This window comes from Phyllobates terribilis, unplaced genomic scaffold (genome assembly GCF_046119375.1).
Source record: "Phyllobates terribilis strain yellow unplaced genomic scaffold, ASM4611937v1 Scaffold_9__5_contigs__length_417890890, whole genome shotgun sequence".
Classification (NCBI taxonomy): domain Eukaryota; kingdom Metazoa; phylum Chordata; class Amphibia; order Anura; family Dendrobatidae; genus Phyllobates; species Phyllobates terribilis.
This window is the reverse complement of record NW_027362769.1, coordinates 111,266,725-111,284,359: the sequence shown is the minus strand read 5'-3', so window position 1 is coordinate 111,284,359 and position 17,635 is coordinate 111,266,725. Positions and strand designations below refer to the sequence as shown.

The following is a 17,635-nucleotide window of genomic DNA, read 5'->3' as shown; positions in this document are numbered from 1 at the left end:
CAGGAATCTACCCCAAGAGCCACTGAGGACACAGATCTACAGTAACAGTGCAGGAATCTACCCCAAGAGCCACTGGGGAGACAGATCTACAGTAGCAGTGCAGGAATCTACCCCAAGAGCCACTGAGGCCACAGAGCTACAGTAACAGTGCGGGAATCTACCCCACAAGAGCCACTGAGGCCACAGATCTACAGTAGCAGTTCAGGAATCTACCCCCCAAGAGCCACAGGTCTACAGTAACAGTGCAGGAATCTACCCCATGAGTCACTGAGGACACAGATCTACAGTAACAGTGCAGGAATCTACCTGCAGAGCCACAGATCACAGTAACAGTGCAGAAATCTACCCCAAGAGTCACTGAGGCCACAGATCTACAGTAACTGTGCAGGAATCTACCCCAAGAGCCACTGAGGCCACAGATCACAGTAACAGTGCAGGAATCTACCCCAAGAGCCACTGAGGACACAGATCTACAGTAGCAGTGCAGGAATCTACCCCAAGAGCCACTGAGGCCACAGAGCTACAGTAACAGTGCAGGAATCTACCCCCCAAGAGCCACTGAGGCCACAGATCTACAGTAGCAGTTCAGGAATCTACCCCCCCAAGAGCCACAGGTCTACAGTAACAGTGCAGGAATCTACCCCATGAGTCACTGAGGCCACAGATCTACAGTAACTGTGCAGGAATCTACCCCAAGAGCCACTGAGGCCACAGATCTACAGTAACAGTGCAGGAATCTACCTTCAGAGCCACTGAGGCCACAGATCACAGTAACAGTGCAGGAATCTACCTTCAGAGCCACTGAGGCCACAGATCACAGTAACAGTGCAGGAATGTACCCCCCAAGAGCCACTGAGGCCAGAGATCTACAGTAGCAGTGCAGGATCAACCCCAAGAGCCACTGAGGCCTCAGATCTACAGTAACAGTGCAGGAATCTACCGCAAGAGCCATTGGGGAGACAGATCTACAGTAGCAGTGCAGGAATCTGCCCCAAGAGCCACTGAGGCCACAGATCTACAGTAACAGTGCAGAAATCTACCCCAATAGCCACTGAGGACACAGATCTACAGTAACAGTGCAGGAATCTACCCCAAGAGCCACTGAGGACACAGATCTACAGTAACAGTGCAGGAATCTACCCCAAGAGCCACTGAGGACACAGATCTACAGTAACAGTGCAGAAATCTACCCCAAGAGCCACTGAGGCCACAGATCTACAGTAACAGTGCAGGAATCTACGCCCAGAACCACTGCAGCCACAGATCAACAGTAACAGTGCATTGACCTACCCACAAGACCACTGTAGCCACAGACCTACGCAAACATTTATTGCCTAACATAGGTCCCCCTCCCTTAGGTAACAGAATACCTTCGAGCAGTCAGTGAAACTAATTCAATTGTACTTTTTCTTCTCTACAATGTATCAGCAGTGTGGCAGATCCTTACACGTGCCACATCTGCCCATGTATTCCACTGGTTTAACGCCATCGCCTAGGTTCCTCATCAGTATTACAAAGTGTACATGATCTATCCTTGTGTTTCGTGGCACAGCGTGCTGTTGTAGCCATAAGGGGCGAACTTATCAATTTTATACCTGACTTCATGAATAACACAAATGTCTTCACCTCCAGGTCCAGAGGCTTCACTTGTTAGTAAAAATCACCAGGACGTACGGAATTACGTGCGGCAGTTCAACGTGATCGACAATCAGAGGACGCTGTCTCAAATGTCTCACCGGCTAGAACCACGCCGCACCTGAAGAGATGGAGGGAAATGATCAGCAATCTTAATAATGGAAATTACTGTGGCAAATAGAGATTTTCTATTCTTATTTCTTATGGTTTTATTTATTTTTTTTATTTTTTGCTTTTATACCTTTATTTCATGTGTCAATGGTTATCCGTATGAGATATGTAAATATTGTAAATTCTTAATGTAGTGATAAAAGACCGGCACCGATAAAATATTTTGGATGTTATACAATTGCTGTTCTTAGGATTGTGATGTAAAATGATACTTTTATGGCAGCTATAGGGTTGTGAATCTATACCTCAGTTATCAGACTAAGGGGTATCCAGTGGCATTCATTACATATTGAAGAACCATTATTTACAAGTGAATAATGTCATAATATGTTGGTATTTTCATGTGCCTCATGTTAAGCTACATTTCAGCTATATCTATAGGTTTGCTGTCCTATTAAAGGGTTATTTCCAAAATAGTAAGATATTCCCTAGCAATCCTAAGAATGGGGCTCTGGAAACAGGCTCTGCTGAGCCCATCTTGAATAAATTGGAAATGTGCATGCATGCACTCCATCTATTGTCTATGGGACTGCTGGACATAGCCGAGCAGTTTTCTCTGCTGTTTCTGGCAGTCCTATAGACAATGAATGACGCGAACGTCAATCATGCACACTTTGCTGTAAATAGTATGGCCTCTATGGAGCCCGTTCCCGCGTTCTACAGCCCCTTTCTCAAGATCGCGGTGGGTCCCATCAGTTAGACCCCCAGTGATCAATAAGTTATCCCTTGGGAATAACCCTTTAAAACAAATTGAGAATTAAGAAAACTGTTTGGCAAACAATGCTGGTTGTATACTCTGGATATAATTGTCAAGAATATAACTTTTTGTTTGTTGTCATCTACTTTTATATATTTTCGGTTTATTTTGGGAAGTTTTGTGAAACTTATTTAATATATACATGCAGAACAAGAAACAAGACATAACACTGCACACATACCGGAGATTGCTGAGCTATTCTGAGGCTATAAAACTACATGGCAGCAAATCAATAAGGAAATGTTTTATGACTTTATTAACTGTAGGAGGAATTGATAAACTGCAGGACTGTAAACTTTTTTTATCTGCAAAACAGATTCGCCTTTGGTTTCTGTATGCTATCCTCGTGGGTCAGACTCAGCCCCTTAGGCTATGTTCACATGGAGTCTTTAGACACATTTAAAGCGAAAAACTGTTTCCGGAAACTTTCCTATTTTAGATGAGTTTTTGGATAAGTTCTTTTTTTTATTAAAAGGTTTCCTGAAGCTGTTTTAAAGAGTTTGCAAAGAGATTTTTTCTTGAAGCGTTTTTTGCAGCCTGTTGCTTTGATGTTGCCTATTTTCGAGCAAATTTTTTTTACCCTCCCAGACGTTTTTTAAAACCTTTTTAGAAAAAAATGGTCAAAAATCTCCTCTTATTAATTTCCATGTGGATTTCCATAGAAATTAGTAGTAAAAGTTTCCAAGCGTTTTTAAAGCAATTTTTGAGGAGGATTCTTGAGTGGATTCGCTCTAAAAACTCCACCACCAAAAGCTTTTTGTGAATATAGACTAATAGTGAGTCCAGTTTCTGGATTTAATAATGTGTGCACAATGATCAAATTACATTTTAGAGTTAAAGGGGTTGTCCACTTTCAGAAAATCTTCGTATCCGGTTGCAGTTTGTTATACACAAACAAACTGCTTTTTACTCTCCGGCCCTGGGTCCAGCTCTGAGTCTCCGCCAGTGTCCGGTATTCGCTGGGGCGCCGATGACACCGTGGAAGCCAATCAGTGAGCTCAGCTTCTCTGAAGGAGCAGGCCATCTACGTAGACAGAGTCGCTGAGCTCACTGATTGGCTGCTGCGCTGTCAACATGTCATGGGCGCTCCAGCCAATACTGGACACTAGGAGCAGCGGCAGAGACTCAACTCTGGACCAGGGGACGGTGAGTAAAGCACTGCTTGTTTGTTTTTATAACAAACTGCAGCCAAGGGCAAAGACTTTCTAAAAGTGGACAACACATTTAATTAAAATTGTACATGTCCCAGATGGCAGACCTTCTAAATCATTGTTTGTGCACCTAAGGCACCCCAGTCCGAGTGTCTCCCCATATTTGTGTGGATTCCTTTTGGGCTCCCCCATTTTCTCCATCACCCCTAAAACATGCTGATAAATTAACTGTCTTCCTGTCAAATTTGCCTGCCTTATTGGGTGTTTTTCCAACATAAAGAAAAAAAATATTGTTAGCTCCATTGGGGGCCAGGCTTGGCACACACTATCAAGACTATCTCACAGTAAATATGTCTTTACCCATAGCAACCAATCAGAGGTCAACTTTCATTTCTCCAGAGCAGTTTAAGAAATGAAAGCTGAGCTGTAATTGGTTGCTATGAGCAACACCTACAGTCTTACTATTATACAGTGTTAATATGTGAGGCTTAATGAATATTGGGCTTCATGAGCAATAGAAAGCCCTATAATTAGTCAGTTAGGGGGTCTACATGACCTGTATATGCTAATGTGCCAATAGGCTGCCATGCTGAAAGAGTGTCCTTTTGGTATATATTTTATCAGTTTGTGATCTGTACTAAAAAATTTGGTTAACTAAGCTTTTCAACATTATTATCCTGCGGAAAAATAAGAAAAAAATAACTTTATACTGCAAGGAGATGGTGGCATAAGTATTCAGATGTATAAGGATACATCTACAGTGCCGGCAAAAAAAATCTTTACACTTGCGCAGCAAAAAAAAACTTTACATATAAAATCCACATCATAATTTCACTTTTTAAAAGTGTACACAATGGAGGAGATAATAAAAAACTGTCTAATATTAAAGCTGGCTTTGTTGCAAATATCAACCAATCAATGCTCAGTTTTCACTTCTCTGGTCAAGCGAAAGCTGCACTCTCATTTGTTGTTATGTGCAGCTCAGCCAGTTTTGCTATTAGGCAGTCTTTTATTATCTCCCTCAGTTTTATATTATCTCCCACAATGGGTCGAAAGAAGCTTAAAATGGAAGAGAAATCCCGTGCCTTGACTCTGCTCGAGAAGGGGGATTCAGTGATTGCTGTAGCTAGAGATCTGGGAGTGTCAAGAGAAGCAATTTTCAACTGAAGCGGTTGGCGGCATTATTGCCTCCTGGGATGGTACCGCAGAGGAAGTCAGGCTCTGGCGCACCTAAGAAGACTTCACCAAGGACTGATAAGCTTCTGGAGCGTGAAGTGATGTCAAATCCTTCTATAACTGCCGTTGAAATAAAAAATAAGTACCCTATGCTCCTCGAGAACATCGCAACTAGGACAATTCATCACCGCCTGCAGAAGGACCTGGGTCTACCAAGTTGCTGTGCCGCAAAGAAGCCCCTGCTCACAGCAGCAATGAAGAAGAAACGGCTTGCCTTTTGTAAGAAATATCAAGATTGGACATCTGAAGTGTGGAAGAAAGTGATGTTTAGTGATGAGAGCACTTTCAGGCTGGTCAGGGGAGGCTCAAAGGTTGTGCGTCGTCCGAGTACAGTGTCACGTTTTGACCCAAAATATACAGTTAAGACTGTTAAACACCCTGACAGTGTGATGGTGTGGGGTGCATTCAGTGGAAGCATGGGCAGGGCAGGTTTGTACTTCCTTCCCAAGATTATAACTATGAAAGCAAGCAATTATATTACTGTTTTGGAAGAACACATGCTTACTTTTTGGGTCATACATCAGTGTGATTACTTTATGCATGATGGAGCCCCTGTCCACAAAGCCAAGGCCGTGAGAAAGTTTCTCAGTGACCATAACATTAACATTTTAGAGTGGCCAGGTAATTCCCCTGACCTTAACCCCATAGAAAATGCCTGGAATTTAATGAAAAACAAGGTTCAAGAGACACGACCCAGCAACATCAACAATCTAAAGGAGGTGCTGAAGACACTGTGGGTAAACATGGACTCCACATACTTAGCCAGCCTTGCTGAGTCCATGCCTAAACGACTGCAGATGGTGATAAAATGTAAGGGTGACATGACAAAATACTAATTGTAATAAAATATCCACAATAAAACACTTGAATCCACTTGAATATTAAGATTTTGTGGTTTCATTGAACTTGTAAAGATTTTTTTTGCCGGCACTGTAGCTTAAACAATTGGCAGCATACGACTAGCACATCAACTGTAGAGCATGAACTAAGCCTTAAAGGGTTGGAAGGCCCCAGCGTGCTGGAGACTTACCTCCCGGGCTCTGCCGCTGCTGCTATGTGTCCCCCTTCAGTCTCGTGACATAAACAATGTCACATGAACGCTGCAACCAGTCTGTGTCTGCTGATTGGCTGCAGCATTCATATTTTTGTATCACTGCTGCAGTGGCATAACCAAAGTCCAATGGGCCCTTTTACGAAATTTGTACCAGGCCCCTACCTACATGTTGGTCAGATGTATTAGCCCTTGTAGCGTTCTAAATCCTATAAAGACATACGTGTCTCTCCCCCATAATGTAATAATGTCCTCCTTCCTGGGCCCCTTCTTGTAATAATGCCCTTTATTCTGGGCCCCTTCTTGTAATAATGTCCTCCTTCCTGGGCACCTTCCAGTAATAATATTCCCCGTCCTGGTCCCCTTCCAGTATTAATGTCCAGCATCCTGGGCTCCTTCCTGCAATAATGTCCCTATCATGGCCCCTTCCTGGTGTAATGTCCCCTATCCTGGGCCCCTTCCAGTAATAATGACCCCCATCCTGGGCCCCTTCCTGGTATAATGTCCCAGCTCCTAGGTCATCAGGCTTACATCCAGCTGAAATAGGTGGTGACATCGGTGGGCCCCTTCCTGTACGGGCCCAGTCGCACCCTCTGTGATTGCTATCGTTACGCCCCTGCTCAACTGAGAATGCATGTATTAGAGAGAGAACCACTGCCAGACACATTAGGCAATGGCTTATCTCCCCAGAGATAATAGGAACAGAAGTCCTTTGTTTTTCCATCATCTTCCTTTGAGGGCGAGCGGAGACGCCCATAAACCATAGATGTTGGGTTGATCCCACTGAATTCCTGATGTTTTGAAGACATTAAAGGAATTCGAAAAATGTGTCTGCTCTTTTCAGATATAGCGCCACCTCTGACCATTGGTTGTGTGTGGCATTGCAGCTCAGCTCCAATCATTTCAATGGAATAAAATCCATGGTAAGGTGTGATGCTGGTTCTGAAAGAAAGCAGCCATGTTTTTGTAGTCCTGGACTACATGATCACTTCAGGGCAATCAAACAAAACCACCAGTGACCATTGTGTTCCCTTGCTGTCATTTTAGTTGATTTTTCTATTCCGATCGTTTCAAGAGTCTACATTATTTTCCCACCCCTAGATGTCACTACGAAGAAATTCTTAATAAAATGTGACAACACCTTTAACTTTCTCGTCCACTTTTTACATTTAGCCCCTAACTAGAGATGTAGGAGAACACTGCTGCCATTCGGGATATAGGCATTGGGGTCTGTGTGATTTCACTCTGGTCTACATATATAGGTCAGCAAAGCAGCACAATATTACAGGTGTGATCACTGCAGTACTACAAAGCAATGTAATATTTCTGGTTTATTGGCTTAACTCAGCAGGACAAAGCTGGAATGATCGACTAGTATGTGCATGAGTAATCCAGCAAGTCATTTCCTGTATTCTTTCACAATAATTCCACCGCTCTGTTAGGAAGCTGCATAAATAAATATGACCCATTAATTTTTCCCACTAACACAAGACATGCAGTGAACTTCAGTGTAGTGTGATATAACCTAGCAGGAAGAGACAGAATGCATTTCCAATTGTGTCGAAACTTTGGAAACTTTGGATATCTGACAAACAACTTTTCATAGAACTAAAAGAGCTGTGCAAGGCTAGCAAAACATAGCTCAATATGCAATACTAGACCTAGCCCATGAACAGGTGGGGAACTGTTTCTGGAAGAGTGCAGCCATGTTTCTCTAGTCCTCTACAACCCTTTAATTAGAACACAGTGGTTTATATATATATATACAAAAAGGTATGGAGGCAGCACACAAAATAGAATGAAGTGATGTAGTTTATTAGCCCATACAGCAACGTTTCGGTCCAATATTGTGGACCTTTCCCAAGCCACAATATTGTGGCTTCACAATATTGGACCGAAATTTTGCTATATGGGCTAATAAACTACATCACTTCATTCTATTTTGTGTGCTGCCTCCATACTTTTTTGGATATTTCAAGGACTGGTATGTACCTGGGAGGCTTTTTCACCTGATTATCTTTTTTGTGCAGTTTCCTGTCTTTTTGTATGTATGTATATATATATATATATATATATATATATATATATATATTAATATACATTTCAATGGCAAATGTTTAATAAACGAGAATTTCGAAAGTCTGAAATTGACAATATCTCCATTTGCTGTTTAGTTAAATGGGACTTAATTTAATTGACTGTATGTCCTTGTATATTAATTAGTCACTTGACTGCAAAGTTTAATAAGATTACTGACAGAAAGAAAAACTTTGGTCATACTGTATATAATATAGCCAGCACAATTTTTTCCCCCAATACTTGTTAATCCATGCAGGACCTGTGGCTAATATGGACTCAAATTTGCTTGTTTTACTATAGTTATCAAAAAATTACCTCTCCTATCCAGTCCTGGATTTTTTTTAGAACTTTTAACCTTTAAAAATTTACAGCAATATTTTTATAACCTAAGTATTGAGTATATATACTCACCAAGAGAACTATTATGGACAATGCGACAGTTTTTCAGGCTTAGGGTATGTGCACACGACGTCTTTTTCAGTCTCCGTAAAACGCCTGAAAAAGCGCTAAATAAATACTAAAAAGAAAAAACATACGCACTGCAATGTATAAACGACTTGCTGTTCATATGTTCCGTCGTTTGAGGGTCTTTTAATTGCTTCATGTTTCCAAAGACGCCAATAGAAGTGAGCTGACCATTCTTCAAGCGGAACGAGTTTATTCACTGGTTTATTCAATACAAGATTTAAAAAAGAAAAAAAGCCAACGGAAAGACGTTGCAGAAAATGACAGAATATATGCAAAAAAAAAGCTGAATCGTCTTCCTCATGAAAAACTCGCCGGGTTCGTACATGTCTAAAAGAAGTTTTGTGCATATACCCTAACATTTACTTTTTTATTAATATATTAGTGTAAGCACTGGAAACGCTCCCATCACATTATCTATATGAAATGCACCCATAGGCCTTCTTTTATTTAATGGAGGCCAAAAGAGTATCCCTTTGTGCTCTCTGGGACTGGTATATGTTGTCTTTTTTATTGGGACCAGAAAAGTGCCCACAGCCATGAATGCCCACATAGAAAATTTCCCACATGGGCAAAATAACAACAGTTATCACCTCCCCCCGACCTGTAATATGTTATATCTCTCCGGAGCCTGTGTATAGTGAGACCCCGGCTGTACTGATGTAACGTTATCGCCTCCAGCCCCCCGACCTGTAATATATTATATTGCTCCGGAACCTGTGTACAGTGAGACCCCGGCCATCACCCACGGTTCAGTGAGGGCTCCGGCGCTGAGCCCGCTCTGAACCGGGCACATGTCAGCTGATTCTTACAGCTGACATGTGCCCGCAACAGCCGCGGGTGGAATCGCGATCCACCCGCGGCTGTTAACATGTTAAATGCCGCTGTCAATCTCTGACAGCGGCATTTATCATCGCCGCGCCGGAAGCGCGGCATTAGCCCCGCCCATCGGTGACCCCGTCACGTGATCGTGGGTCACCGATGGGTGGTCATGACAACCCTGGGTCTTCAGCAGACACAAGTGGTTGTCAAGTAAAGATTACTATGAGTGCCACCTAGTGGTCAGCGCTCATAGTACAGGAGCATTTCTGCTACATAGAGGTGATCTGCTGATCACCTCTATGTAGCAGAGGAGATCGGACAGTTGCTACTTCTAGTCTCCTATGGAGACTATAGAAGCAAGCAAAAAGTTTAAAAAAAATGTTTGGTATCTATAAAAATGTCAGCTCGGCGCTCAAAAAATAAGCCCTCACCCGGCCCCAGATCCCGAAAAATGGAAAGTCTCGCCATTTTTTTTTTTTGCAAACTTTGGATTTTTTTTTTACCACTTAAATAAAAAACCTATAAATGTTTGGTGTCTACGAACTCGTAATGACCTGGAGAATAATAATGGCAGGTCACTTTTAGCATTCAGTGAACGTGGTAAAAAAATTAAAAAAAAAACATCTGTGGTATTGCACTTTTTTTGCAATTTCACCGCACTTGGAATTTTTTTCCCCTTTTCCAGTACATGATATGGTAAAACTAGTAATGGCGTTTAAAAGTACAACTCATCCCGCAAAAAATAAGCCCTCACACGGCCATATTGACCAAAAAATAAAAACGCTATGGCTCTGGGAACAAGGGGAGCAAAAATGCAAAAACAGAAAATCCCAAGGTCGCGAAGGGGTTAATAAATTGTTATTTTGTCCATGTGGGCAATTTTCCATTTGGCCCATTTGCCTTTTGTGCAATTTTCCTGTGGGCATTTATGGCTGTGGGTTTTTTTCTGTGGGCATTTTTCATGCAACCATTTTTTGCTGTATAGGGAAATGCAGTTTGTTGCACTTTCCTGTAGAATTAGACATTGCAAAAAAAAAACATATTACATGTGATGTAATGTTTTAGCATTGGGACATATTGGTGATGTATGCAACTGTATGGCTCTATGGTATCATAGGTCTACGTAGTAGAATACATATATATGTGTCATGGAAGGCTCAGAAAAACTATACACAGAGCTTAGGTTCCAAACAAAGGAGCGGAGCCGGAAGTATAAAAGCAGATCAATTTGTTATTTCAGAGGCAGAAAAAATAGCTGAGGAAAAGAATCTGCACATATAGTATCTAACGGAGGTGTAATGCAGGCGGTTCTCAGTGGGCTAGTGCTGAATGCGAAGATGGATCAGGACAAAGTCGCGAGTTGCAGTTGAACATCACAGCAGCATGTGAATTAATCTCTTCATCCTCATGGTCGGAGTCACATAGATAACTTGCCCAGTATGGCTGTATGAGACGGGCAGTTTGTAGCAACAACCAAAGGTTATCTAATATGGTCCTAAGAGTATATATTATTGACCATAGGATATTAAAGTCTAATTTCTTAAAAAAAAAAAAAGTCCAAAAAACGCAAAGCACAAAATGCTCAAATATGTTTTGCCATTATATGCTATATATTCTGGGCATTAAAACTGGACTCCTTATTCCCTGGCTGCACTGAATCGTAGCAATTTTTCTTCTTTTTTTACACTGATATTGTATATAGAGTCTTGTGTCTGCACTTTCCAATTTCTGTAAACCAGGCATTGGCGTCCTTGTGTAACCCAGCCTGGCAGAGCTTCATAGGAAATATAGTTTATGGGCAGCCGCGCTATACGAGACCTACAATTCTGATTTATGAGACCCTATATACTCATTTTCATTTATTGTATTTATTCACTTCTGTAACAAAGTTTGTGCCAAACTGTTTTTGTTCTATTTATTAAACTGGCATGTAACTACTGAACGTCATTAAAGTTTCTTTCTGTGTATATAGAATGGCGTTAGATTTGTGAGTGTATACAGTATGTGCAGATAATACTAATAAGACACATTATAGACTTTTATTTTCTTCTCCTAAAGTAAATAAAAAGTATTATTTTTTTGTAAATATAAACACTTAGATTAAATTGTGTTTTAAACCTTGTATGTATTATGTCTTCTTTTATTTGTTAGTAATAATAAAAATAATAATAATCTTTATATTTACATAGCGCGAACATATTCCGCAGCGCTTTACAATTCAGAGAATCTACAGACATTATGGGCACTGTCCCCATTGGGGCTCACAATCTAAGTTATTAGATATTTTTGTAACACATCATAATCATTTCAGCCTCTCAATCCAAAATACCTAAGAAAATTCACTCGTTAGTACTCTCCAACAATATGCAAATCTGCACTGAGTAGCCCAAATGGCACCCTCAGTGCTTGCTATACGCTTCAGTATCCAGCCCCATAAACAAGTATGACGTCCCCTATGTCATCCACACTGATGTTTCTTGCACTATTAGGGATCAATCAGATGGCCGTATAAATCGGACCAAGATCGGACTGCAATGCTTGGGCTGGCCGGCGGCTCTCCCTACCCGAGCATGACAGCTGCATACAAATGCATGAAGCTGTCATCCCCGGGTCGGGAGAGCCGCCGGCCAGTTCGTGCACTTGGTCCGATTTATACGGCCGTCTTGACTGTGCCCTAAAGCTGAAACTCGGCACATACATATTTCGCATTGCCCTAGACTGCGGGCACTATAGATGGTCAGGACACGCCTATTTGACCTCTCAGTACTGATTTGCATGCAAAGCGGGAGAAATGAAAAATGTATTTTACCAGGTATTTAGGGGTATTTAGAAACGTCTTTATAGGGCAAACAACCTGGTGGTTGCCATTTAGAAGAAGAATATCCGATGACTGGTTCCATCTAAAGGAATTTTCTGATAAAGACTGAGCCTTTTAGGGCAACTGGACGTCATAGAAGGGCAGATTTTACATCTCCGCTTAGGAGGTAGACTTGAGCCATCCGTACATGGATAGTAAGTCGCTCACAGCGAGATTAGCTGTTTCCCAGGGGTGTCGGGAACCCCTGTGGCAACTGGGTGGTCATACTTAGTGACTCACTGTTTTCATGAATGAATATGCATACACAGAGTTGTCAGTCATTGTTTAGCTCCGCCCACTGGACTCCTTAAGCCAGAATGATATTGTAGTGGGACAGAGGAAAAATGATAATAAATTGATCCCATAGTTTGTGACGAATGATGCTCCCCATAGCAATATTTTGTAGGTTGGTTATATGCAGAGCATTTTTCCTGGTGTTTAAACTATACAACCAGATATTTGCTGAAAGCTGAAAATACCCTTATATAATGCAAATATTAAAACATGCATAGATTATTTTTTTTAAAGGGAACCTGTTATGTTGCCCATGTAGTCCGATCTGTGGACAGCACGGTATAGAGGAGGACAAGCTGAGCAGATTGATATGTAGGTTTGTTGGGAAAGATTCAGGATAACTTGTATTTTATTCATTGAAATCCCTGGTGTTTGTATGTATATTAGTCCAGTGGGCAGTTCTACGAGTGATTGACAGCTAGCTCTGCATGCACAGTCATACAGGGAAGACTGTCAATCAATGAATAGCACCGCCCACTAGACTCAATCACTGAGTAGGACCGCCCACTGAACTCATACATACTAACACCAGGGATTTCAATTAATAAATTGCAAGTTTTTCTGAAGCTTTTACAACAAAAAAATGTATATGTATATGATCAGCTCCTCCTGTTCTATAAATCCTGCTTGCAGATCTTATATCATTTTTCCCATCATAGGTTCCCTTTATATTGCTATTTTTTTCAATTTTTTTCCCATAGCCTTCAAGTTCTCTTACAAAAAAAGAATGTTAAAAATACTGTAATTAAAAAAAAGCCATGCGAAAAATGAAAAGCATGGTATAGCCCAACTATGGACACCTGACAGGTGCACAGTGTTTAGCAATGAAATCCAAAGCCATTGGGAATGAGGGGTCCCGATAAAATGCATATTATCATATTATGAATGTTACTAGAATGCTTATAGGTTTGCATAGATCTGTGTGTTTATATATATTCAGTACAGACCAAAAGTTTGGACACACCTCATTTAAAGATTTTTCTGTATTTTCTTGACTATGAAAATAGTACATTCACACTGAAGGCATCAAAACTATGAATTAACAAATGTGGAATTATATACTTAACAATAAAGTGTGAAACAACTGAAAATAGGTCTTATATTCTAGGTTCTTCAAAGTAGCCACCTTTTGCTTTGATGACTGCTTTGTACACTCTTGGCATTCTCTTGATGAGCTTCATGCTTCCCTCTGCCGACAAGCTTTTTGGAGATGGAAATGTCATTCTCCAGGACTTGGCACCTGTCCACACTGACAAAAGTACCAATACCTGGTTTACAAACAACAGTATCACTGTGCTTGATTGGCAGCAAACTCGCCTGACCTTAACCCCATAGAGAATCTATTATAGAGAATCTATGGGGTATTGTCAAGAGGAAGATGACAGACACCAGACCCAACAATGCAGACGAGCTGAAGGCTGCTATCAAAGCAACCTGGGCTTCCATAACACCTCAGCAGTGCCACAGGCTGATGGCCTCCATGCCACGCCGCATTGATGCAGTAATTGATGCAAAAGGAGCCCCGACCAAGTATTGAGTGCATTTACTGAACATACATTTCAGTAGGCTAACATTTCGGATTTTAAAATAATTTTTCAAGCTGTTATAAAGTATTCTAATTTACTGAGATAATGACTTTTGTGTTTTCATTGGCTGTAAGCCATAATCATCAACATTAACAGAAATAAACACTTGAAATAGATCACTCTGTTTGTAATGACTCTATATAATATATGAGTTTCACTTTTTGCATTGAAGAACTGAAATAAATTAACTTTTTGATGATATTCTAATTTAGTGAGATGCACCTGTATGTATACTGTAGTGGAATCTGTGCAGTAGGTTTCATACACAGAGCTGCAGCTAGGTGGCGCCAGAGCAGAGCCCAGGACAATACAAGTGACATGAGACCGGAAGAAGCTGTTGCATGCTCTCTGCCTCTGCTCATTGCTGCTGCTGGAACTTTCTGGCTGTCACCTGGAGAGACCGGGAATATTTGGGGAAAGTTTACAGTCTTCAGGTCTTGCTGCGTATTCAGGCGAGGTAAGTGACAGAGGGGATGGCAATGCAGGGTCCTGTGCAGTGTGCAGCTATGCATAAGGGGTGTAAGAGGGAAATCAGCAGAGTTTAGGAGTGAGGGGACTGTGACTCAGCAGCCTGAGAAACTCTGTGCTGTCTGATCCCACAGTGCAGAAGAGCCAGGAAAGTTTGGAGGAATCCTGGAGAAAGTAAAGCCTGCCATTCAGTGACGGACTGGGGATCCAAGGGCCCACCAGTAACCAATTCCAGGCCCCACCTTTCAGCTACATGCAAATATGACTTTATTATCATTCACAAATTTATATAACAATGAACTGGGTAGGTTGTTAAATGAATAAGATGCTGCCTTTGTCCGTACATAGTGATTCAAGTATATTGTTCCAAGAACTGCTCATATAAGAGGGTGGTGGCCCACCGGAGGATTCTCCTGTTCTCCTGTGGGCCAGTCCAAGCCTGCTGCCATTAGTACTATTGTCTGAACAAGCTGTGCGACAAATGCATGACACTTGCTGCACGGGAATAAGTTGCATAAAGGATCACAATGCAGATTCTCGCTCTTAAATACGTATGTGTCGCATAGTGACCGTAAGATAATATCTCAAACTGCTTACTACTAATGTCGCACAGTGTTGAAAAATATCCAGAAGAACGTTAAGAAAAATGTCTTTTTAGGCCATATTCACACAACACTTGACGTGGTTTTCCTAGGTGAAACTGCTTTTTCTATCATTTAGATTCTTAACTAGAAGAATAAACATGTCACTTCTTTTAATCATTTCATGGATTCCGAACCCATATGAGATTAAAAGAAGTCGGAGAAGACAGAACCTGTGCACAGTGATGTTGTTTTTACATTGCTGTGCATTATGTTCACTTTTTGCAGGACACTTTTTTAGGCGACTTGCATGCAGAATCTGCCTTAACTTTACACACATACCTTAACAGCTGAAAAAAAATTGTAATACTTCACCACGTGTGACTGTAGTGAATATATAGAACTTCATACCGGCCATAAGTACAAGGCAAGGGAGTGGCTTTGTATAAATGTGGATTTGCCCTGCGCGGCTGGGAGCTGTTGCTATGGGCAGGACGGGATTGCCCAGGGCGTTCTTGGCATCAGAGTGTGTTATTTGGCAATAAGAGACATTTCATGTTCACAGCAATGCCACCTACACAGATAGGGACCAGTCAGGAGGAAAAAAAATGGTATTGTCATCAGGATCAAAATTCTGGTTCATTTCTTAATACTCTGTTATTCCTCCTGAAAATATATGAATAATCTAGGTGCTACAATTGGTGGAGGGGTGTTGCTACACTCTCAGACAATGTCCAATCTGCGGTGACCATGTCTGATGTCATAGACCATGTCACGTTCCTCTATCTATTGTCAATGCATTCATTAATATTTAGGATGGAATAACAAAGGGACGATACAACACCAACATAAGAAAAGATGCTCCACAATTCGTATTTCATGGAGAATGCATGTAATTCCTAAAACAGACATGTCAGGAGAGCTGTACGGTCCTAGTTCAGGTCACCTTCTGTAACAGTTGTAAGCAAAACAGTTACTTTGTAGACATGGAGATGACATCACTCAGAAAACTGAAACATTGTTACGGTGACATTCATTGTCAGTCTGTGCTTAGGTTTCCCCAAAGTGAATTTACTACTGGACAACTGTCATTTCCATGAACTGATTCTTCAGCCTAAAAATGTATTAGAACTAGCGCACAGGAAGAGTGCAGTTTCCCATTGCAATCCAATTCCAGCATTAGATGCCAGTTGCAAAATGACAGGAGCAACTTTAGTGGTGGATGTGGGTTTCGCTCTATTTCCATTTGAACTGACATTGATCAGGTTTGCTTCAGTTCATTTTGCTCCAGTGTTTCACTGCTAAAATATGTCATATGTCATTGTTTAATTGAACTCCTTTTTAATGTTAAAATAATACAGCTGCTAAAAAGTTAGTGTAATTTGCAAATAAATGTATTATCCTATGTACTCGTGACATATATGTTTTAACACGTTAGCAAAATTAAAAGGGTGTTCCAAGATTAGAAAAGCATCTAAGGGGTAAGGTTTCTCTTTGTGGAGAGTGACAAGCCAGACCTGGCATGACAAAGTGAGGAGACTTATACGCCATGCATGCTTCTCTGGCGTATAAGTCTTCTCACTCTGACATGCCAGGCCTGGCTTGTCACTCTCCACAAAGAGAAACCTTACCCCTTAGATCCCAGTCTTAAGCTTCTCACCCAGGCAAATCAGATTTCATACTTTGCACTGATGAGGGGCAATACCCTGAAACACGGTGTCTGCAATTTGAGATTCTGGTTTGGCTTTTAGCCTAAGTCATACGGCAAGGCTTGTTAAAGGGTCGATATTGACTTTTAGGATTGCTACTTCCAATAGGTGGCATTAGAGTTCAAGTCCTCTTCCTCTCTGAAGTAGCAATTTTGCAAAATTAGTAAAAACATGGCTGCTTTTTTCCAAAAAACAGCACCATACCTGCAGGGCCAGTTTTATATAAGATGTGGCCCTGGGCAAAATTAAAAGTGGGGCCCCCTTGTGTTATGACATTGCGCCATCACACATTTAGGGTGCATTTACACAAGTAGATTTCAGACCTTTAAACAAGCACCAATCATCTTTATACAAGTCATCAGGCGCTCGTTTATTGGCCTGTTTACACAGGGACCAAGTATAATGGGGTGGAATGTTCATTAATATGATCGTTCTTTCTCCATACCTGTTAATGGCAGTCCACATCCTGTTTCCAGTCGATGATATGTTGATGATAACAATGATTTTTGTTCTGGCATAAACAATCCCAATCAAATTTCTTACTTTCTGGTTTCCTCTGCGTGGCTTTTGATTAGCCCCCACTAGTGATGAGCGCTCATTACTCGAGTTTGCCTAGGGTGCTCGGGTATGCACCGAGTATCACAAGTGCTTGAGTGACATGTTGAAGTCCCCGTGGCCGCATGTTTTGCGGCTGATAAGTAGTCACAAAACATGCGAGGAGTGCCTGATAAACTCAGGCAATCCCCCCATGTTTTATGACTGTCTAACAGCCG

General features: G+C 41.4%; 2 protein-coding genes across 6 annotated transcripts in view; both read left to right on the top strand.

Annotated features, from left to right (window-relative positions):
* The window catches only part of RAPGEF4 (Rap guanine nucleotide exchange factor 4), a 370,796-nt gene extending 359,308 nt beyond the window's left edge, over positions 1–11,488 (top strand). For all 4 annotated transcript variants that reach the window (XM_073646933.1, XM_073646932.1, XM_073646934.1 and 1 more), the window contains one exon: positions 1,633–11,488. In XM_073646933.1, the coding sequence (XP_073503034.1) occupies positions 1,633–1,760 (128 nt within the window). In that variant the 3' untranslated portion in view covers positions 1,761–11,488. The remainder of the gene's footprint in view (positions 1–1,632) is intronic.
* A 2,919-nt stretch (positions 11,489–14,407) lies between these two features.
* The window catches only part of MAP3K20 (mitogen-activated protein kinase kinase kinase 20), a 187,435-nt gene continuing 184,207 nt past the window's right edge, over positions 14,408–17,635 (top strand). For both annotated transcript variants that reach the window (XM_073646928.1, XM_073646930.1), the window contains exon 1: positions 14,408–14,561. In XM_073646928.1, the coding sequence (XP_073503029.1) occupies positions 14,446–14,561 (116 nt within the window). In that variant the 5' untranslated portion in view covers positions 14,408–14,445. The remainder of the gene's footprint in view (positions 14,562–17,635) is intronic.